Raw genomic sequence first — 24,926 nt, forward strand, 5'->3', positions numbered from 1 at the left:
ATCTTCGACCAATAAGCTCTCGGTTACGGAATCCTGCGGACCAATCAGAACGCGCTGTTCGAGTAATAGACAAGGAGGTCTCTGCAAACTAATGAATGTCTCAGTAGTTTGAGAACTCGCGCTCATCCCAAACGTCTGCTAATAACAATAACGCGGCGTCAGCGATTATAATTCTCCTCACATAATGAGAACAACCAAAGGACCACAAACGTGGAGAGGCTGTATCTGATTGATAACTTTTCATTCCATCCTCTACTTTCTCTATTTTCCTTGAGGGATACAAAAAGATCACTGGAGCTTATATTTTTGTTTTTGTTTTTTTGATCGTGGAATATTTACATGCATTTTTAAGCCCTGGTGGTTTGCCTGAAGTGCACTTTTAGTCAACAATGAACGGCTTGGCAGGGACCGTTCCCAGGATGATGCGTCCATCTCTCTCTCAAAACTATCCCCGCACTGGCTTCCCTATGGAGGGTAAAATACATTAGCCTACATTAAAAACAATGCACATTAAAATAATTTAATTTAGTAGTAGAAATTTAAACAATTTTTGGAATTGGGGTTGCATAAGTGCTGAAAACGGTGATGTTATTTTTCTAAATGTTTTTAAGCTAGTAAACGTTTGTTAACATACATAGGCTACACATATTTTGTTACAACATTAAAAGCCTAAATTGAATTATTTAATTATAAAAAAAATATATGAAATAAAAAGAAATGTTCTTCAGTGGTTCTAACCCTTCTTATTTAGAAACAATAGCTGATGTTAGATTATTACATTCTGTTCTTCAGACCAATGTGTTGATTTCTGTTTCTCTAAAACACTTTATTAACACTTATTTTTATCAACATGGTAACCCTTTATTTTAGTGTCCTTGTTACATGTTACTGTAGTAATACTTATAAATCATGCATAATTACATGCAACTACCCCTAAACACATAGGCCTATACAATGTGTAACAAAGACACTGGTTACACTTTATTTTAAGGAGTCTTTGTTACACTGTAATTATACATTTAAGTACAGAGTAATATTAAGTTGGCTAACTACATGTTAAGGTATAGGATGAGGGTTATTACTAAGGTAAGTACATGTAACATATGTAACAATGACACTGTAAAATAAAGTGTTACCAAATAAAATGTAACCAAAAGTTGGACAGTATAAGGTCTGGCTATGAACATATTTAACTGGAATAATTATTTTTATTTGTTTTCATCATTAACAACAGATTTGTTTCCATTTAACTTTTTCGCATATTTACTTACATTTCTATTTTGTTTTATTTAACTAAATTCTAATGCAATTCAAAAAGCTATTTTGAGTGTAACCAATTTGCACCGATTTAATTTTACCTAAAACGGTGACACTTTTACAGTGGCCATGTTACACGTTACATGTAGTTACTGTAGTAATAACTATAAATTATGAATAATTACACGCAACTAACCCTAAACTAACCTCTATCCCTGACCCTAACCTTATAGTAAGTGCATGTAGCTAATTATTATTACACGCTAGCCTACTTAAATGCATAATTACACTGTAACACTTAAAATAAAGTGTAACCCCTTACACTTTAAAACAATTACACTGATGTGTTTTTAAGGCAATGCGAATTATGTCAGGGAATTAAATGCACATGCATGGAGCCTAGGCTCTTCCTAGCACACTTCAGTTGATTAGGGATAACTACAGCATACATTATTTTTTCTATCATGTTTGTGCATACTTCGATGACCGTCTCTGACATCACTTGAGTTTGCTTCGATGCAGTTTCAACTCCGATGGGTCAGGGTCGAGTCAACCAGCTCGGAGGAGTTTTCATCAACGGCCGGCCTCTACCGAACCACATTCGGCACAAGATAGTGGAGATGGCCCATCACGGGATCCGGCCGTGCATGATATCCCGCCAGCTCAGAGTCTCTCACGGATGCGTCTCCAAAATTCTGTGCCGGTATCAGGAGACTGGATCCATCCGGCCTGGAGCAATCGGCGGGAGTAAATCCAAGGTGAGGCCCTGAAGTGCGGATTCATCTATTACAGCTGGCGCGCAGGAGTTTTGTGAGCAAACTCAAAGCAACTGGTCGACCGAAAGCGCTGACATTATGACATAACGAGGGTCTTTGAACTGAATCAGGCACATTGTTGACTGTTTTTTATTTTTATATTATTTTTAACAGACTACATCTCCAGATGTGGAGAAGCGCGTTGAGGAATATAAACGGGAAAATCCCGGAATATTCAGTTGGGAAATTCGGGATAAACTGCTCAAAGAGGGGATTTGTGACCGGGACAACGTACCATCAGGTATGGGATAAACATAATTAAATAGGCTACACGAAGGAAAGTGTGCGAATTATTTATGTTAGGCTACTTGCTGACATTTACGGGATTAAAAATAGATTTAGGCTATTTCATCAGGTTAGCCGTCAACTATAGGCTATCTCAAAGACGTAGGGCTTAAACAAAAAAGTTTATTTCTAAAATTTCTTTAATCTATAATAAAAAAAATAAAAAAAAGATAAATAAACAATGACAATATTTTTTGTCAATGTGCGCTCGAACACGATTTCTGTTCGCGAGCGTTTAATTGCTCAAGTTGCTGAACTGTTTTCAACATTTAAGTTACCACAAGTATTTCATTACTCACCCTGGTTAATTGGTTGTCTAACTTTTGTGATTACTGAAACGTTTGTGAACGTTGTTAAAATGTTTATTTCTTTGTAAAAAGAAAACATAATAAGAGCACTTACACATTCTGTTCAACTTTTTTATTGAATGCTTGAAGAAGAAAAAAAAAAAAAACATTAACAACAATTATCATCATTGTCATAACATTCTGTTCAACTCTTGTTCAGTGAGTTCATTAAGCCGCATCATGAGAGGCAGATATGGAGGGAGAGGTGACGAGGAGGAGGATGAGGATGAAGAGGACATCGAAAAGCGTGAGCAAGAAGAAATCGCCTGCAGGAGCGGACACAGTATTGAGGGGATTCTAGCTGACAGATGTGAGTGGATCCTACACACTTTTTATAGCCAACTTAAAGAATAAAGAATTTAACTCAACTTGCCTTACAACTTACAACTGTAAAGAATTTTGTCCATTTTTCGGAACAAATGATCTTTTTGATGAGATTTTTGTCCCTCCATTGACAGCTACACAACTGACACTTTGACACTTCAAAAAGTTAATAAAGAGATCGCACACGAGAATGAACCTCATTGGTTATTGCTGAAGCTCAAACATGTGTAACACGAGAATGACCCTCATTGGTTCTTTCAGAAGCTCAAACGTGCTGCGTAACACAAGAATGAACCTCATTGGTTCTTGCAGAAGCTCAAACGTGCTGTGTAACACAAGAATGAACCTCATTGGTTCTTGCAGAAGCTCAAACGTGCTGCGTAACACAAGAATGAACCTCATTGGTTCTTGCTGAAGCTCAAACGTGCTGCGTAACACAAGAATGAACCTCATTGGTTCTTGCAGAAGCTCAAACGTGCTGCGTAACACGAGAATGAACCTCATTGGTTCTTGCTGAAGCTCAAACGTGCTGCGTTACACAAGAATGACCCTCATTGGTTCTTTCAGAAGCTCAAACGTGCTGCGTAACACAAGAATGAACCTCATTGGTTCTTGCTGAAGCTCAAACGTGCTGCGTTACACAAGAATGAACCTCATTGGTTCTTGCTGAAGCTCAAACGTGCTGCGTAACACGAGAATGACCCTCACTGGTTCTTTCAGAAGCTCAAACGTGCTGCGTAACACGAGAATGAACCTGATTGGTTCTTGCTGAAGCTCAAACGTGCTGCGTAACACGAGAATGAACCTCATTGGTTCTTGCTGAAGCTCAAACGTGCTGCGCAACACGAGAATGACCCTCATTGGTTCTTTCAGAAGCTCAAACGTGCTGCGTAACACGAGAATGACCCTCATTGGTTCTTTCAGAAGCTCAAACGTGCTGCGTAACACGAGAATGAGCCTCATTGGTTCTTGCTGAAGCTCAAACGTGCTGCGTTACACGAGAATGACCCTCATTGGTTCTTTCAGAAGCTCAAACGTGCTGCGTAACACGAGAATGACCCTCATTGGTTCTTGCTGAAGCTCAAACTTGCTGTGTAACACGAGAATGAACCTCATTGGTTCTTGCAGAAGCTCAAACGTGCTGCGTAACACGAGAATGAACCTCATTGGTTCTTGCTGAAGCTCAAACTTGCTGTGTAACACGAGAATGAACTTCATTGGTTCTTGCTGAAGCTCAAACGTGATGCGTAACGCGAGAATTAACCTCACTGGTTCTTGCTGAAGCTCAAACGTGATGCGTAACACGAGACTGAACCTCATTGGTTCTTGCTGAAGCTCAAACGTGATGCGTAACACGAGAATTAACCTCACTGGTTCTTGCTGAAGCTCAAACGTGATGCGTAACGCGAGAATTAACCTCACTGGTTCTTGCTGAAGCTCAAACGTGCTGCGTAACACAAGACTGAACCTCATTGGTTCTTGCTGAAGCTCAAACGTGCTACGTAACACGAGAATTAACCTCATTGGTTCTTGCTGAAGCTCAAACATGTGTAACACGAGAATGAACCTATTTGTTCTCTCACATCAAGCAACCATGCTTGAGTTTCTGTTTACTAATGTGTGAGTTGATGAATGTTTAAATTTACATTCAGACAGTTTCCAGACAGAACTCTGGCAGGATTGTAACTGATCTGAAGTTGTTGGAAAGATGTGCCTCTAACAAATTTAATAAGAATGACATTTATTAAATCTTTTTAAAAATAGCTTGAACAATTTAGGGCCTATAATGGTGATTACAACTCATAAAGGTTTCCATCACTTGGAATTGGTCAGCCAGTTACAAAAGACATAAATTACACCATCAGTCTACAGGGTTTTTTTCTACATGTGCTTGAAAATTCTTAAAAAAGTGTTGTACATTAATATATATATATATAAAAAATAATTTATAATTTAAATGATAAAACAATCTTGCTGTGCTAGACTAACTGGGACTGGTCATGGCACTTGCATATTGTTGCACTATTATTAGTTTGATTGCTTCTATTGCTCTCATTCGTAAGTCGCTTTGGATAAAAGTGTCTGCTAAATTATTAAAAAGTAAATGTAAATAAAATTGTGCCTTTCTCAGCAAAACACTTTTTAAAAAATGGACAGACACAACAAGTGTCCAGAATACATATGTGGAATTCTTCCATAGTGTTAATAGCACCCCATGAGAGAATGTCCACAATGTGTAGAGCTGGATTCTATACAATTTAATTCCTTGAACAATGCATAATTATCATATTTCCATTTGTGTTGTTTCATAGTATTGATGACTTTACTATCATTCTAAAATGTGGAAATATTCATAATAAACATTAAGTAGTCCAAACATTCGATTGGTAGTGTACAGAAATCATTTATTTTTATTAAAATGAGTAAGATTAAGTAATAATTCATAAATTGACAAATATTATGGCAACAGGCATGAAGAGAGTGTGAGACAAAAACCACAGAACGAGTTAAACATTGGAAATCTGGAAAGAGGATGTTTATTGTGGCTGCAAGGATAGATTCATTCTGCGAGTTCAGCATTTCACTTAAAATAATAAAAAATTAAATGTGTATACGAAAAATTATATTTGGTCATATTTTGGAGAAAAAAGAAAAAGAAAAGTGTCATAATTTACTCCCCCTCATGTCACTCCAAACTTCTGACTTTTGTCTTCTGTGGAACTCTGAAGGGGAAATTATTAAAGCAGACTTATTAAAATATGACAACACATGAATTGTTAAGAGGACAGGACAGCTGTACCATTTACTGCTCAAAGAGGCCTAAAAAATAGAGTAAAAGAGTCTATTTTTGCCTTCTGGATGAAGCCAACAGCTGGAGTGACTGATGTTTTGCTGTTCTATAATGATATTTAATGAGCTAACAGCCTATCTCTGCGTGACTAATTAAGGTGAACGTTATTTGACTGCCACCAATGCCCTGCTAACACCACTTCAGCTCCCTAAATAATACTGATCGGGATGCAGTGTCACACTTAATGGCGACGGGAGTTTATTAAAGGCTATTTCGGTCAATAGGGACCAGTGTTCTCCTCGGCTGTTCCTTCATGGCCCGGAGCGTCAGTCACAATGGGGGCGAGCCTCTCGTCATGCGCGCCTCCACAAAGCCCGTCCGTCACGCTCTGCCCGTCTCGCGATCCGAGAAAGACGAGTTGCCCGAGCCGATTAAATCAGGCTCTTTATTTGAACTTCACTTTCATCTGGCCAATGAGTCAAACACGCCTCGCTCTTTTTCTCCTCCGTCCTCCCCATGCCCCGTTCTACCTCTCTTGGCCCGCGGCGCATTTTCGGTTAATATCTGTGGGCCGTTGTCTGTCCGTTCCATTCCCACCATCGCCCCTCCTTCTGTGGGAGACACAGACAGGCAAGTTGAGTTCAGCCTTTACACCCTTCTTTTGAACAGGCAGCAGCTTGATTCCTGAACCCTTTCCTTCATACTGGCTCCATATTTCATCTTAAAGACTCAAAGATGTTGGCGTGTGTGCGGGGAGGGAAATTTATTATCTTGGTTGTGTGAACATTCACAGTTCCATTTTAGAATTTTGCAAACATTCTGGGAATGTTACTTTTGAATGTTCTCTGGAACAACGTTTACAAAGTGTGCAACTAAAATGAAGATCCATGAATGATTTTTGAAAGCATAATTAAAGACCAGATAACTTTGAACGAACGTCCTATTAACTTTACTGGAAGAATGTTTGTTTGGAACTTTAAGAGAACCCGTAACACTTTATTTTACATTGTCCTTGTTACATATGTTACATGTACCATAGTAATAACAGTAGATTATGCACAATTACATGCAACTAACCCTCAACCAAACCCTAATCCTACCCTAACCCTATAGTACATGTTGTTAAATAATATTATTCTGTACTTAAATATATAATTACATTGTAACAGTGACACCTTAAAATAAAGTGTAACCAGAGAACCTTGCCAGAACATTAGCCAAAGTTCCTTGTTAGCTGGGATAAAGCATTGTATTATACTGAAGTTGATGCATTTAAATATGGCCATAATATAAAATGCTACTTTAAAAAGTGTAAAATGATTGACAATCCTATAATACGCACATATGCACACGCCGCCAAACATATGCACATGCACAAACATGCAAACACATGCATGGATGCACACACACGTACACATGCATTCACAAACAGTGCCAACTGGCTCAGTGCAGGATGGTTTGTGTGGCACCATGGAGTGTGCAGTCAGCGGCTCGTAATTTACTCTGAAAGCCGAAGCAAACACAAGCACATGCGCACAAGCACACAAACACAAATGCACCACCAGGAAGACCTAAAAAAGGAAACTTCGTCCAGACCAAATTGGCAAGACAAAGCCTGGACTGAAAACAGCATTGAAAAGTGACGTTCATTAAGGCCTGATGTTGTTTAAGTACTTGAGAAGTGGTTGCTAGGCGGTTGCTATGATGTTCTGTGTGGTCTACAGATACTTTACCTGCATAAAAACAGTATACTCACATAAAGCTATATACTATATAGCAAATCTCGGCTGCATGATTGTTTATATCATTGCAAAAATGTGAACTGTATTATTGGATATACAAGTATCTCCTACTTTATCCGCATGCATAAACACACAGGCCTATATACGATATAGAAAATCTCAACTGCTTGATTGCTTGTATCATTGCAAAATATATATTAAGATATTATAAATATTACCATCATGATTTCCTGTAACGCTGCTTTGAAACAATGGGCCAGATTTGCTAACAGCTTGCACCAGCGCAAACCTTCTTTTACCGTTAAAAAACTACTGTCAAGATTTACTAAGACACACAGTGAAAAATTTGCGCTTAAACGGCGCGGACAGGGTTATTTTTGCATTTGTAGTTTCCCTTTCAAATTCATGGGAGGAGAGTATTTAAATAAATCATGCAAGGTGATTTAATGATTTAGTTTGCGCTAGTCAATTTACTGGTATTAGCGCCATTATAGCACCAAAAAAGCATGTCTTAAACCAGACGCTTATTTGCGCTGCTCTTAATAGATTGTGTTGGTCATTATGGAAATGATCCGAATTAATTTGCGTGTAGTCAGTATATCACGTGCAGAACTTTCCACTCCCATCGGTGCTTTTATGGGATTGTGCTAATGCTAATTTGCCCTGTTTAGTAAATCTGGACCTATGTGTAATGTAAAAAAACTGACTTTGACTTCAAACACCTAAGGTATTCTAAGTGGTTTCCGGGTGGGGTGGTTTCTGAGGCGTTGGTGCTAGATAGAATTTAAGGCGTTGCTAAGGCGTTGCTAAGGAAGGAATCTTCAATGGGATTTTTTTCAGTCTGATCAGATGCCGAAGCTGTAGCTTGTAATCTCTAGGAGGAGTTACATATGAAAAATTTGGTCGTGGGTTTGGAATTGTGAAATTATGGATTACAGAGTAACATTTTTATCTTATTTGAGATATTAATGCATACATTGTTTCCTTTTTCTGATAAAAAGAGAGACAGACAGTGAAAGGATAGCCTGACGTCGTCATACTCAATTCTAGTCAGAATGTGAGTCTGATACTTTTCCATAGAGATTTGATTATGGGGCGTGTCTCAACCAAACCAGGAAAAAAAAAAACTCTGCACTCAATTGGATAGACCTACAACCAATCAGAGCAACGGAGTAAATGACGCATGTTCTTCATTCATATTTTCAACCAACAAAATGTCGCGGCTCTCTGTTCCTCTTTTAAAATGAATGCGCTGTCGATATAACAGACGCGATGGCGGAATCTACACATGATGTTTCATAAACAAAGTTCGGGAGGAGCACGTACAAATAATCAATCCAATATAAACTTGTCATCAAACAATACCATGTCTAACGTTACCCTATCTATCAGCATGAGGAAGCATATTCACTCTGTAAACTTACCTAACACTCCTTGACAGTTTTTCAGCATCCCTCCACCACCCCGAATCCTCACTCTTGTCTTGTTCTCTCACAACCAGGAATACGGGGGAGCATGGCTACCGAGCCCACAGCCCTCTCCTCGGACAGCACGTCATATACGCATTTATTCTATCGACTTATTTGTGTGAAATCTTATAAACGCATTTATTCTATCTGACTTATTTGTAAATGTGAACTCGTGAAATCTCAATTCTCCAGCAGCAGTCGTCTTTGTTGTAAACTAATTCAAATCAAGCGCTCTTTGGTGACGTGGACGATTACGTTGCATTGCTCATCTGTCCATCATCGTATAAAGCCCGCCCTGACAATTTGATTGGTCCGAACAATTTTTGTTCGGGCATAATAGCTCCTCAACGGAGCGAGTCCAGACCGAACTTCCCGACCAAAAAATATTGTGGGCGGGGTTCGGGCTGGCACCCAGGCTAGTGAAAGGATTACAGTGAGATGGACAATGCGGGGAAACCCCCCAAACCAAACTGTCTCCATTGTGTCCAGTGTGCAGTGTCAGGGTCAGCAGACTTAGGAATCCGTGTCTGCTTGTGTTCAGGCCCTGAAGGCAAAATTACTGTGTGTGTGTGTGTGTGTGAGAGTTATAACACAGACAGCACGAAAACAACAGAGAGAGTTCAGGACGGCTGCTATTTATTGGATAGTTGATAACTGAACCTATTATCAAATATGAATCAACTCACCCAATCACAAAGTGCAGTTTCCTTATCAATTTGCTAAGAAAAACTTGTTTTAGGTGGTGAATACTTATAGGACACAGTCAGCAAACACTTGTCTGAATATGTGTTTTCAATTGGTAAACAGAGCAGTTTGAGGTCACTGGCGTTTGACCTCCAGGGAGCAAAGGTCACATTGGTGTATGTTTAGAGAGGCAGGTGACCACTTCCTGTTTTAACTCCTATTCCCTTCAGCATAAAACACTGACTATGTTTGCAATAGCATACTAATCTTACAATCTGTTCATAGTATGCAAATTTTTTCTGTGTGCACAAAATGAATTGCCAAATGTGCAATACACACCGCATGGACTACTATATCCTACAATGCAATGCACTCCATCTCCAGTGTGAAGTAATATATTAACAACAGTCTTTTTCTTGACTCATTATTTGATCGGACTGACACACACTGCCATTCAAAAGTTTGGAGTTGGTTCGATTTTTAAAATTTGAGAAAAAAAAAAGAAAAATTCTCTCATGTTCCCCAATAAGGCTGCATTTATTTTGTTCCCCAAGGCTGCTTTTGAACCGCAGTCAATGCATTTCTACACAAACTTGGATTCAAGCTGCAAAATAATCATCTGTGATTGACAACTTGATGCCAGTCGCCAAATTAAACGTGCCATATGATGAGGCCATAGCATGCACCATACCACTGTTCGAAATGTTTATAGTTGCATACACACTAGCTTCTTTTACATAAGTCACACAACCAAAAAAGCAAAGAAAAAGAGGCTAAACAGACGAAAAGCACATTTGGCTCAGAGCTGAAACGTGTGGTTGTTTGAGGGCAGCTGCGAGGGTCACAGTTGCTCTTTAGCAAGTCAAGTCCTCCCTCTGTTTCTCTCTGTTCCTAAACGCTGGGGGGCAGATGGGCCCACGAGCTGTCACTCATCCTTTCTGTCTCCGGCATCTGTTAGTTCTCTATGTACTGCTTAATGTAGTCGGGCAGTCACTCAGCCGGCCTCGGCGCTGAAACGAACCCGCCTCGCTCTCCCCTCTTCGAGACGCTGCATTTGTTCCCAAGCTTTCTTTTGTTCCCCTCTTTGTCTTTCTTTTTGGGCCGTTTTTGATGGCGAGGGGGCATGTCATTGGCTCAATTAGCCCTCTTCATTACCTGCCCCCAAGAGAATCAGAAGAACACACACCAAAACACAAACTCAGAGCGCACATATGGTTTTATTTTGGACCTCTGCCGCTTGCCTCAGACCAAAGTTAAGCTAAGAGGATTTTCTTCCTCAGTATTTTTGTCTTGTTTCCCATTCCAAAAATGTAAACGTTCTTAAATTAAGATGCATTTACTTTAGAAGGAAAATTACTTAGGATATTAAGTCTTATTTTCATAAAGGTTTCATAAGAAGTGCAAGTGCTTATGCATTTGCCGTCCCACGGTATTAGGCGGATTTTATGTGCATGGACGCACGAGGTAAATGTGCTCGGGGTGATGTTTCGCCTCCAAATATTGAATTTAAGCGACGAGGGCCCAGAGCTGAAAAGAAACTTTGGAGATGCTTTTAGTGACCGCACCGTTTACATAGCGGAGGGCTAAAATATCTAAGCAAGACCTTAAAACATGTACTTGTGTGCACTACACGCTAACTTTACATGCCAAAGACCTGAAACACACACACACACACACACATGCAAAGGCAAACACACACTCTTGTGTATTTACAGAAGGCAGAATATCTCTAGATTGTCCAGAGGTTCCATTTCAATGACGCTTGGGTTTTTGGTTCTGTGTGTTTAGAAACCTGCGGTCTGTTTTCTTCTGCCCGAATTAAACCTGTGTTTACTGTTTGCTCTTTCCTTCTGTTTATTCACTTGCATTGATTCTCGTTCACTCAGCAAAAATATAAAACTGCAAGTGCTTACTTATTTGCAACCAGATGATCATGAACATTTTGACACAAAAAAGTGCTCCTAAAATGACAAAAAGCACCATAAAAATATCATAAAAGCAGTTCATGCAACTTGTGCGCAATATTTCAAGTCATACAATAGATTTGTGTGAGAACCTGATCAAAATTATTGTTCACTGATAATCTTCCCTTCTGGTGTCAAATCTCATTTGAGACTGCATTTTTCCAATTTGCCACATTGCAATCATTTGACGTGATGTGAGAACGCTGTTTGATATCATTAATGTCTAGGGTATATTTACATTTATGTGAATATACATTTACAAACATAATAAAAAATTTAATTAAAAACAGCACAGAAAAACGCAGCTGGTTTGCTGCGTATATATATATATATATATTAGTGCTGTCAACGTTAACGCGTTAACGCATGCGATTAATTTTTGTCTGGTTTAACGTGTTAAAATATTTAACGCAATTAACGCAGCATCCGTCTTTTCTGCCATCCGTTGGCTAGCTTTACATTTTATGATCACGCTCTTATTCATTTAAATGCTTTTAAACATTTCAAGCGCGGCAAGACACAAGAGAATGCGCTGTCTGTGAATGTCCTTATGTGACACACACACACACACACACACACACACACACACACACATAGACAGGGCGCCAGAATCCAGTTCTCTTTCGCGCTTGAACTAACAATAACAATAACAATCCCAAAATGTCCGTTTTGTCGATTATCCTCATAAGAGCAGTCTTAAATGATTTATATAAAGTCTAAAATGAACAAAGAGTTGCGAGAGAATGAGGCGCGTGTGAGATCCATAGACAGTATATAAACGGTGAGATCCGCATGTGTGTGTGTGTGTCTGCTCTTAAAGGGACAGCAGCCAATAAAGCTTCCTGTCAGTAAAGTTAAAGAACAAAGGGAACAGAGAAAATGACTCACTGCTGTTGACTAAATAACTTTTGTAGCTTTAATAAGGATTAACTATTTAATTTATAGTTTATGCAGTGCAGACTGCACATAACTTTGATAACTTTATTAAATTTCTGTATATTTCCTAACTGTTAAGACAGGAAGGGCACGAATAAATATGACATTTATTATGGGTTTATGTTAGCATTGTTTTAAGTTCACTTAAATTAAAAACTGTTATATTTTTGAAGCCTAATAAATGTGAAAAAGAAAAAAAATCAGTAGCTGTATTAATATCAGTAATACTGGCCTTCATTCATAAAAAGATGCCATTAAACAAGTATTTAAAATATACTGTCTTTATGTTGTTTCTACATTAATTTGATTAACTGTGAAATTATTACATTATAAAATATATTAAAAACGTACAAAAACATTTCTTTTTTTATTGCGATTAATTGCGATTAATCACAGAAAAAATTTGTGATTAATCTAGTTAAAGTTTTTAATCGATTGACAGCACTAATATATATATATATATATATATATATATATAATTTGTAAAGTAACTGAATCACCCTAAATACATTAGGTTACACCCCAAAACTAAATTAAGTGTTAAATCCTGTATAAATATCTCCACTTACCAGTTTTCACAGTTTAAATCACCATCTACTTTTATTTGATGGAAAACAGAATCTTGTATATTTGCATTTTGCATATTTTCACACACAGAAAACAAAACAAAACAAAATGTCAAACAAAAGAGTTATTTCAATCATGACAGCTCTCAAAATAGTTTTAGCACGTTGATGAATATGGCAGTGTTGATGTGTTCGGTATTGTCGGACTAGATCTGCAATGCTCCTGCTGATTATTGCTGCAGAACAAGTATGGACTTGCTACTGCTAATAGATACACAGAAACACTGCTGTGAGCATGTAAGATTTGCTGCTGCTGCATAAATAGACGTACATACAGTACATCTAGGCAGGTGGAGCTGGGGAAGGTGGAGGGTTTCAGAGGAAACAATGAACCAGACTATTTAAATGTTAAGCAAGCAATCTCATCCAGGCCAATCAGCTTGTGCCATGTGGTAATGATGTGATTGCCTGCAGATTGCCTGTAAAGGACCGATCAGTCTTCATGCCTATTTATGCGAGTGCACAGAACTAGAAAACCCTGTACGACTCATTATTCAGCTCTCATTCCTTGAATGGATGGATCAGAATCAGATTTGAATGGATTTCAGATCTTTGAATTATCTGTGTCCGCATCCAGATCTGAAGTTTCAGGTGCTTCTGTGCTTCTTGTGAATGGGTTTTTGAAGAGATTTAGCACTTGAACTACTCTGGCCCAGCCTTTTCCCTTTTTGCCCCACACACACCCACCTTTGGCCTTCTGTATGCCCCTTCCACCCCCTCCAGGGCAGGTGACGGCCTCCGCTGAGAGCCCTGGCCGTCGTGACGGATTCCACAGATGGAGCGTGCAAATCAATCCAACAAAGACTGAGGGGAAGAGAGAAGGAGAGAGAGGGAGAGAGATGCACTAATAGATCAATGTCTGAAGATTATAAATTAAATAAATATGAATCTCTTTTAATTCCAGCCCCATGAATATATAGTTTCCAGCTTCTCCTTTTGGCATGTGTTGTTGTGAAGTCATTCCAGGCTGATGAACAGTTTTCCACAGAGTTCAGCGTTTCCTAAGCCAAATCCCTGTGAAATTGTAGGAATTTCCCATAGTTCTCGATGAGTCCTCATAGGTACAATGGCTGATTTCTGTTTAAAACAAGAACATTTCAACTTTAACTTTTTTTTACGAAGACATGTATCAGGTTTGATTTATTGTTTTCTTTTATAGGTTTTTCTTCTTATTTTCCATTAAATATTATGATCATCCAGCGCATTGCTTCTTTCTTTTCTCCTATGTATTTCCCCTTTCATCCTGTTTTTTTTGTGTGCACATTTTATATTCCCTCCTGCAGCTCTCTCAAATTGTGTTTTATTGACTGTTGCACTTTGGTTTTTCAGTTACTGAGGCAAAATGACAGATAAAAAACAGACAATGAATTACTGTGACGCACAGAAATAAGCCTGGTACTGAAGTCTTTCAAGAAAAGATATGAAGAAGCTCATCAAATTCTCCCTCATAAAAGCGCTACAGCAATAAAAATGAGAAAAAGCTGCTTAAGCATGTTTGTTTTGTAGTTCTGCCTGTTGAGGAATGTCTTTTGTGCCTCTGCTTGTTTGTATTTTTATATTTTGTAGGTCGACGACTTTTATGATTGTATAAGTGGCGATTTACCATAAACCTCTGTTGTTTCCAAAATAGTGAAAAACCCAATCCAATTAAAATATTTATGTTTAATTTGTTTTTATTATACATTAGAAAATTGCAGAAAATTATTTAATTTATAGAATTTTAGAAAGTTATACAACATATAAAAAATTTTACAACATAAAACAAAACAAAAAAAATGCAAAAAAACATAATTTACAGACAAATAATTATGAAATTGTTGTGATGCAGCTGCTGTCAGAACCAGTAAAGTTAGTTGCTGTCAACAAAAGTTTCTTTGTGAATTCTCCATCACACTATAACTCATTTACAAATCAAAATGCTCCGAACAAATATGTAATCCTCTGATGCGATAAAATGAACCATCCACTTGTTTCTGATGCTGGAATCCTTCTGAAGTCTCTACAGAGACACAAACAAGCTGTTTAAACTGGACACTTCAAAGCGATCGCTCTTTCATTCTTCCATTTGTCTTGTTGTCGACAGACTCAAGTGCGTGGAGTAAGTCAGAAACTGAACACGCATCTGAATACTGGACCCAGTGTAGACAGTGCCAGTGATTATAATGGATTCTATTTGCTTTTGACACAACACTCACATCAAGTGTATAGGCAAATGTCAGCCGTCAAGTGACAGAATGCCAGTGGGCGGGGCCTATGGTGTAATGATGTGTGACTGTTCGTTACATTTGGTGCCGTGACCCGGCTGGGAGTGAGGTTTTGGGGGTGAGTGTAACGGATGTAGGCCATCAAGAACTGTGCGTGTAAACCTCAATCCCATGATCTCAAGTGGTGAGCTAGTGACTGCGTCCTTTAGCGTCCTTGTTAGCGCACCTGAATCCCGTTCGAATCCCGCTCGGAGTAGGACCGGTTAAACTTGCAGGATGTTTTATGTTTTAATGGTTCAAAGACCTCTTATATGTCAAAAGATCAAAGCAAATTTGATTTCTCATGTCATGACCCCTTTAAATAAATTTCGAAATAATCTAATAACAAATTCTCTATTCTTTGCATACTTTGCATGCGTTTCAGCGAGTCCGTCTGATGAAGGTTCAGAGGTGGAATCTGAGCCCGATCTGCCGCTGAAAAGGAAACAGCGGCGCAGTCGAACAACATTCACGGCCGAACAGCTGGAGGAGCTGGAGAGAGCTTTTGAACGCACGCATTACCCTGATATCTACACCAGAGAAGAGCTCGCTCAGAGAGCTAAACTCTCAGAGGCACGAGTACAGGTACAAATACACCTCAAAACGAATAGACAGAATTAAAAATTCCATATGAACTGTTTCATGTTTGTCTTTTCTCAGGTGTGGTTCAGTAATAGACGAGCTCGTTGGAGGAAGCAAGCGGGAGCCAATCAGATCATGGCATTCAATCACCTGATCCCTGGTGGGTTTTCACATCCGGCTATGTCTAGTCTCTCCCCGTATCAGCTGTCAGAGAGCCCGTACCCACCCGCTGGCCTTTCTCAAGGTAAACATTTTATATATAAATTCCAATTTGACCTAAAATATATTCAGATGTATTGTGTAACCATTATTGGTGACTGTATCTGTTCTCAGATTCGAGTACTGTACACAGACCTCAGCCGCTCCCGCCGCATCAGAGTTCAGGAGGGGCGGGGCCAGAGGGCGGGGCTTCCTACTGTCTCTCGAGTCGCCATGGTTACGCAGGATATTCAGATACCTTTGGACCTCATAACAGTCATGCCAACTCTTCCATCACGCATCATAATGGACTGTCTTCTCAGGTAATAAAAGCCACAGAACTACTTTCTTGTCATTTTTTTTATTATTTTTCCAGACCATTTATGCCCGTTTCACACATACTCCGTTACGCAATATATTGTGTATTTTTTTCCGTACCCATGTTAACAGGTTAGAGCTTTCACACTGCACGCGGATGCGGTCCGTCGATCCGTCCCAGTTGCGGTGCGTACCCAGCAGTGGAACCGATCGTTTCCGCATCGAGTCTATTTCTGCTGTGCTGCAAACGCTGAATTAAAGTGACAGCGCATGTTTCGTGGTCAAAATGAACACAGATTGACATGAAAATATAATAATCTCACCATAAATGTATTTAATTAAATACAAAAAAAAAAGCAAGGAAAACTATAATTTACCTCAACAAGGCGACACAGTGAACAACACTCGTCTCATTCGTGGAGGTGGAAAGACAAGTTATTTGTGACATGCAAGATTTATTGTATTCAAATTTAAATGCAAAAGAAAAGCCATGAGAGTCGGCTGTTTTTGTAAATTTTTTGTTTTAATTTAAAATGTTTGCGATTTTAATATACTGTAAGTACATGGTTAAATATTTTATCACTTGCTTGAGCAGCTTAATATATAAAACTATATAGAAGTAATGCATTGAATAATACGTTGTTTAAATTGTGTTTAAACGTGAAAACGTCTTTTTAATAAAATTTGCTTATAACTTCTGGATTTGAAATAAAAATAGAATAATAAAAATAGAATAAGTAAAGCATCATTGGTCTGATGTTGATTACCGCAGAAAATAAAGTCCCTTATTTTGAATACAGTAACACACTTATCATGGACATCCAGCAGCCAAGTGTGTAGCATCACAAATACACATTTAAAATAAAATCATACTCACACTGCTTTAAAGGTATGTCCATAACATTGCATGTGTCTTGAATATGATAGAATCCCTTACCAAACTTTCACACACATGTTATGTTGTGTGAATGTTATGTCAAATCTTCTGACGCGAGCATATACTATATGTATATATATATATATTCAGTGAAAAATCTACAAAATATAATATTTAATAATTTCATATTATTTAAATTATCATACTAATATATGTATACTAATATATAATATTCATATAATTACATTTATGCTATAATATATAGTATTTAATAATATTCTTAATATTAATATATCTATAATATATTACATAATATGTTTTATTCATATAATATAATATAATATAATATAATATAATATAATATAATAAATTCATATTATTTTAATGATCAAGTCTGAAGTCTAGTTTATTTATAGAGCCCTGTCAACTACAAAGTAGACCAAAGGACTGTACAGTTAAAAGCAGTCTACAGATCGTAATAAAAATAATAAAACAGAACATAAGACAACGGTCAATAATAACAAAAAACTAAAAAGCCTTAGAAAACAAATGTGTTTTCAGTCGAGATTTTCAAATGTCAATTGAGGATTGCAGATCTGATGTCTCGGCCCGGCAACAGAAAAAGCCCGATTTAATATCCCTAATAAGCCCTTTAATTTTCATATTGATATGTGATATAATTTTACTTTGTAATATAATATTTGCATAATTTTGTATAACTTTCATAATATTTATTAAATTATAATATTTAATGTAATACTACTTATAAATATTTAATATATGGGACTTCTTTTGCTGTGGAAAAATACAAAAGTTAGTTGTTCAACACACACACACACACACACACACACACACACACACACACACACACACACACACACACACACACACACACACACACACACATATATATATATAAACCAATGGAGAAATGTAATTTATTTATTGACTTTTTTTAATGAAACATTTGTTTTATTAATCATTTATATTAAGCCTTTCACATGAAGCTGACTCCATTCACAGGAATTACGTCAGTAATGTATTATCAGAAGTTCATCAACACAGAAAAGTAGTCCCACCCCAAAAGGACAATTTAGACACTTAACAGCTCAGATAACAAACGTTTTACCTGACAAATTAATCAAAACTATGAGCAGCAAACTGTCTAGCAACATTATTTCCTGTGGTAATTGGCAGCATGATAGAGCTCAAACCCTAAACCACTGCATACAAAAGTGATAAATGTTATTTATATTTCTGGTGAAGCCCTTAACACTTAAAAACATCCAGTTGAGAGTGACTCAGTGAAGGTGTAGTGGATCCCACCTGTTGACCCACAGTTGAGTGTCAGTTTAATGGACTCTTCTGGCTTCTGTACAAACTATTACACACTTCAAGGCGACGCAGATAAATTCCTCCATCGCGGGTCATCCACGGGCCATTTTTCATTCGGTTATCTTTAGCTTTATCACTGGACCGTGCGAGGCAAAGCACAGAACACACACTCACACACACCCAGTGTGATAGATCGGACAGCTGACCCACACATGTTTCTCATTTGTAAAAGGAGCGCAGCAATTCCTCCACGGGGGTGTTTGTCAAGAACACTGACAGTCCGCTGTGAATTACTGGTTTGACGGGTGTGAATGTATTACAGTCTCACATCCTCGCTGTCATCATCCATACAGTGGGAATACTAATACGTGAAAAATGTTGTTAAGATTCAAAGCATCCCAGTGGAATATTGAGATAGATCTTTCAATCTGTGCTGTCTTGCATGTATTTTTTTTGAAAGAAATTAATACTTTTATTCAGCAAGGTTTAATTAAATTGATCAGAAGTGACAGTAAAGACATTTAAAATGTTATAAAAGATTTCTATTTCAAATAAATACTGTTCTTTTGAACTTTCTATTCATCAAAGAATCCTGTCATGGTTTCCACTAAAATATGAAGCAGCACAACTGTTTTCAACACTGATAATAATCAGAAATGTTTCTTGAGCATTGATATTATTATAATATTATATTAAAGGATCATGTGACACTGAAGACTGGCGTAACGATGCTGAAAATTCCGCTTTGATCACAGGAATAAATTATGTTTTAAAATATATTACAATAGAAACCAGTTATTATAAATTGTATGCAGCCTTTTGATCTGTGCTATATGCATATGAATGTATGTGTGTATATATTGTGTACATACAACCACCAAATATTGTAAATATTACAAACCCATGTAATGTGTATTTTCTGAAGCTATAGTGAATTAAATGAAACTTAAAAAAATAAAGCTACTTAATTCAATTTTATTGGAAATGTTACTTAACCCTAAAACTGGCAATGCGATCTGGGTGTAACATAGTGTTTGTCGTCTTTTTTGGGGCGTAAGAATGATTTTTTCATCAAATCCTTTTATCATTTATCACAGCCTGGTCTGTCTTGAGTATGCTGGTCACATGATTTGTTTAAAAACAAATTGTGATTAATTAGTCGGCCTGACCTAAATCCAACATGGCTGCCAGTGGTGCAGGACATTCAGATTTTGAGATAAGTAAATATATATTAAACTTACTTTTCTTTTGAAAAAATAATACTAACACTGCTAACATTATGAACATTGTCTTAAGGTGCTGAAAAAGAAAATGTATAAAAATGTTGTTCATGGTGTTATTTAGCACGTTTTGAAATATATGTTACACCTGAGTCACATTGCCACTTTTGGGTATAAAAAAGGGATTAACTTTGTATTCATTTTTGCAACAATCTTTGTATTCTGAGTTTTTTTTTTTTTTTTTTACAAATTATAAAATGTACAGGTTAAATTGATACAGCCTGTCTGTCTTGAGTATGCTGGTCACATGATTTGCTTCAAGTTATCTGTGATCAATTAGTCAGCCTGACCTAAATCCAATTTTTTTTTACCATTTTACCAATTTTATTTGAACCATTTTTATGGTAACGCAAGGTCCGATTTCAAAACGGTTTTCACAGGCTGAATCTTGCGTTTGTAAGCTTTCCAATGATATATAATATGTCAACATTATATGAGTTGAAGTATAGGATATAATTGTTTTAAACATGCAATGACAGTTACAGTTATAGATTTGGTCCTTTTTCTATACCCTAAACAGGCAATGTGATCTGGGAGTCACAACTCATAAAATCCATTTTTCAAAAATTATTTTGGACATGATTTACTTAAGTCCAGATGATATAAAAAATGACATGAAATTATTTGTTGCTTATCATTTTCTGCTCTTGCCTGTTTAAGGGTTAAATGCAAAAACTGCTCTAAAAAACAGTCTAACACTTATAGATATACATAGATAGAATTATCATTAGCAGCTGTTTTTATGGGCTGTTTTTATTGGCCGTAAGCCGTCCACCATATGGGGATGTAAACACCAGTCCGTAACTACTTTACAGCAAGTTATAATAAGTTATACACAAGTTATACACATGAATGAATATCTATATCTGCAATAGACCATGGCTGTGCAATGTTGTGGCCTCTTGGCCTCATCTACACATACACATCTATGGTCACACTGCCCAGATTATAACTCAGATTTTTTTTTTTATGACATTTTTTTTGTTTAAATAGTATCCAGCAACAATGTAAATTTAATGTAAATCCCCCCCAAAAATTCTGTTGCCTGCTAAATTTTCCAAAACTCGCAGTGAAAATCTTCCAGAGCTTCGGAAACAGAATTCCATCCTGATTCGGCACATGTCACTCTGGGAAAGGGTTTAAGCGAGACCATGTGCGTGACCGTGTGTCTGTGTGTGTGTGTTGTGCTGCGTTTACTGTGTCCTCTGATGTAATAGGATCCTGTAGCCTGGGAGACATGCTTTTCTCTTTCTGTTTCTATGTTAAGGTGCTTATTTGGTGCAGCGACTGGAGTGTGTGTTTATTTTGGCCATAATTCTGGTGGTAGATTCAATTATGCTTCAGGAACTTTTATTCCCCAGAGCACACATGCAACATTCCTGAAATGCAGCACAGTGTTTTCTAGGTTAAATAATAATGAGTACACACACACACACACACACACACACACACACACACACACACACACACACACACACACACACACACACACACACACACACATGTCTGGTTCACTATCTTTGTGGGGACTCTCCATAGACGTAATGGTTTTTATACCGTACAAACTGTATATTCTGTCCCCTTACACTAACCCTACCCCTAAACCTACCCATCACAGGAAACATTCTGCATTTTTACTTTCTCAAAACAACTCATCCTGTGTGATTTATAAGCCTTTTGAAAAGTGGGGACCGCTGGCTGGTCCCCACAATGTAGGTGATCTCAGGTTTTACTAATCTTATGGGGACATTTGGTCCCCACAATGTAATATAAACAAGGGCACACACACACACACACACTGTACTGCCCTCTGGTTCTGTTCTAGTCCTAGAATCAGATTAAAAAATCCCCAAATTCAATTATTGTTTTTGCCTGATCAATTGCAGGTCACAGAGATCTACCCAGATATCTGCATGCAAGTGTGTGTGTGTGTGTTATTTTAAACAATACAGTCGCGGCTAGAGGCGCAACACACAGCGTCTCGAGTCCCTTATTACTGCATACCAGCAGTTCTCAAAAACAGCTTTGACTGCCAACATTAAATTTTGTGCATATTGTACCAAAGACCTGTCCATATAGAGGACACTCATTAATATGACAGAATTTTTTGTATTGATGATTTTTTTCAATTGGTGTTTTCCCCGTATTTTGAATTATGCGTTGCATTGCATTGTGTTTTAGGGTTAAAGGAAATGTCAGATTATATCATGGATAAAAATTACAAGCACCTTTCCCATTTTTCTACAAATACCGAGTATGATTACTAGTGAAATGTGATCATTATGATTTTAAATGCACTAATCCCATCCTCTCATACTACGTAGAACAGACAGTGTGTGATTCGAATGAAGTCTCTCTCTCTCTCTCTCTGTAGGTCATGGGACTAATAACCCCAGCTGGAGTCACACACCAGAGCCAGGCTGAGTTTCCTCTGTCGTCTCTGGACTCGTGTGTGTCCGTCAGCAGCTCGTGCTCTCAGCGCGTCGAGAACCTGTCGACTCTACCTGTCCTCTCTAACCTGCCCAGTCCTCAGCCCTACGGCCCGGCCTCCTTCTACAGCACAGAGCACAGCGCCCCCTACCAGTACAGCCAGTATGGACAAAGTAAGGTCGTTATTATTACTGTCAGCCTACTTTAACCTTCTTATTTGATTTACAGGCTGAGTGTTAGAGTGCACATGCTCTGATATCTGGAGGTTGTGTGTCCAGTTCTAGTTTGCATCATTTGCTGATCGTATAACTCCATATTTTCCCTGCATGCACAATTTATTTCTCAATAAACAAACAAACAAAAAAGGCCAAAAAGAAATGCAAATAATACAAACTTTAATGAATTATTTTTCTTCTTTAAAATCTGACACCAGTACCAGCAATTTTACACTGTTCACGAGATATAAATTACAAATAATTTATATATAAATTATACATATTATATATAAATATATATTATATATAAATCTTGATTAATCTAAATTATTATTCGGCATCTATAATTTTATAATTATCGTTCATATATATACAGAGTATATATATATATATATATATATATATATATATATATATATATATATATATTTGCTTAGTAATGTAGGCTGTTGCTATGAGCGATTATTATAAAGACATATTCTTTTAGATATTCTCTATATCAAAGACATTAATTTTATCCATATTTCATATGGCATATTTTATATTTATTGATGTTACATATTTATGTTATAGTGGATATATATATATATATATATATATATATATCCACTATAACATAAATATGTAAAATTTATATATATTAACGATTATTATACAATTATAAAATATTCATTATTATTGTAAAAACATTATTTTTTAGATATTCTCTATATTAAAGACATTCAAATATTTTATATAGCTACAATATTTGTATTTACATATATATATATATATATATATATATACTATAACATACATATGTAACATCAATAAAATTATATATAAATATGTAGATAAAAATGTTTTCATATAAAATATGGATAAAATGAATGTCTTTGATATAGAGAATATCTAAAAGAATATGTCTTTATAATAATCGCTCATAGCAACAGCCTACATCACTAAGCAAATATCTATCTATCTATATATCTATCTATATCTATATCTATATCTATATCTATATCTATATATATATAGCCTATTAAGGCTATCAAAAAAAAAAGAAAAAGACAATCTCAAAATCACTCTATAAATATGGCATAATGATAATATAAAATTCAAATAAGTTATGATATTTCATTAGTCAAAGTTAGCACGTGTATTTCCCGTTTACAGCCGCGAGACAGTAATAATCGTTATGTCGATCATTATCATTTTGATAGTGACAGTGTCATCTGTACACTGACAGAATATCTCCAAAATGTGATCGTCACTCCCAATACTTGCAGTTTGTTCGTGACCTGATATTCTGAACCTGAACATGTAATAAGAGGGTAAAAGGCTTCACGCTCACATCAGATGTTTGGATATAGTTGTGTGTGATTTGCAGAGGTCTGATTGTGTAATATCTGGACTGGGTTTGCGTGTGTGTGAATGTCATGGTTGGATGCTAATCTCCTGTGGCAGTATCATGATGAGAAGCAGCTGCTCTTGTCTAACTCACTATCCCAGCTCACAGTCAGCTCATACAGTTACGCTCGGATGAAATGGCCGTCGCACAGATACGGCAGCTCTTTAATGAAGAGGAGGGTCAGCGTTTGCCAGCCTGATTACTGTGTCCAATGAACGGCACATGCTTTCTTTTAGAGTCCAGCAGCTGGAGTAACTCAAACATTATCAGACCAAATATTACTAAAGCTCTATATTACTCAAACAAATCATATAACTTTATTGATACATTTTCATCAAAATCCTCTTTTTCTTTTCTTCTAGATTCCTTTCATTATCTGAGGCCTGAAATTGCCTGAACGGGTCGTGCAACTCAACTGTCCCAAAGTCCTGCATTTTCAAAGCCGGAATTAGGACTTTTCACAGATATAGACTGAAATCCTTTTTTTTTTTGACTTGGCAATATAAATAAAACTGTTACGCCACAGGATGGCACATGCAGCCACACACACACAGCCGGCAGATCAAAAGGGCTTTTGTCTGTCTAAAACATTCCCTTGAACTCTTCTTCAAAAGTCCTTCCAGTTGAATTATCCACAATCCCAGAAAACACAACAAGACAAGTTGAATCAAAATGAAAAAGGAGACATTTGTGTATGATTTTACTGCAAAACATGTTTAAGTGCAATATGAGAAATCGAAATGCATGGCCACGTTCATACGAGACATTCGCAGCCGTCCAAAGCAAGAGCGCGGAACGAGATCGGCCGTTCTCATGAT

At 37.2% G+C, this 24,926-nt stretch overlaps 1 protein-coding gene across 1 annotated transcript; it reads left to right on the forward strand.

Annotated features, from left to right (window-relative positions):
* Positions 1 to 389: 389 nt before the first annotated feature.
* Positions 390 to 24,597, forward strand: pax3b (paired box 3b; the record flags this gene model as incomplete). Its single annotated transcript, XM_084418627.1, has 9 exons — positions 390 to 474; positions 1,780 to 2,015; positions 2,187 to 2,313; positions 2,865 to 3,014; positions 15,869 to 16,068; positions 16,144 to 16,309; positions 16,399 to 16,586; positions 22,448 to 22,676; positions 24,471 to 24,597. 9 exons carry the CDS (start codon positions 390 to 392, stop codon positions 24,503 to 24,505), a joined length of 1,416 nt encoding a protein of 471 aa, XP_084274753.1. The 3' UTR covers positions 24,506 to 24,597.
* Positions 24,598 to 24,926: the final 329 nt, after the last annotated feature.

The sequence above is a fragment of the Rutilus rutilus genome (genome assembly GCF_951802725.1).
Source record: "Rutilus rutilus genome assembly, chromosome: 9".
In the NCBI taxonomy this organism is placed as follows: domain Eukaryota; kingdom Metazoa; phylum Chordata; class Actinopteri; order Cypriniformes; family Leuciscidae; genus Rutilus; species Rutilus rutilus.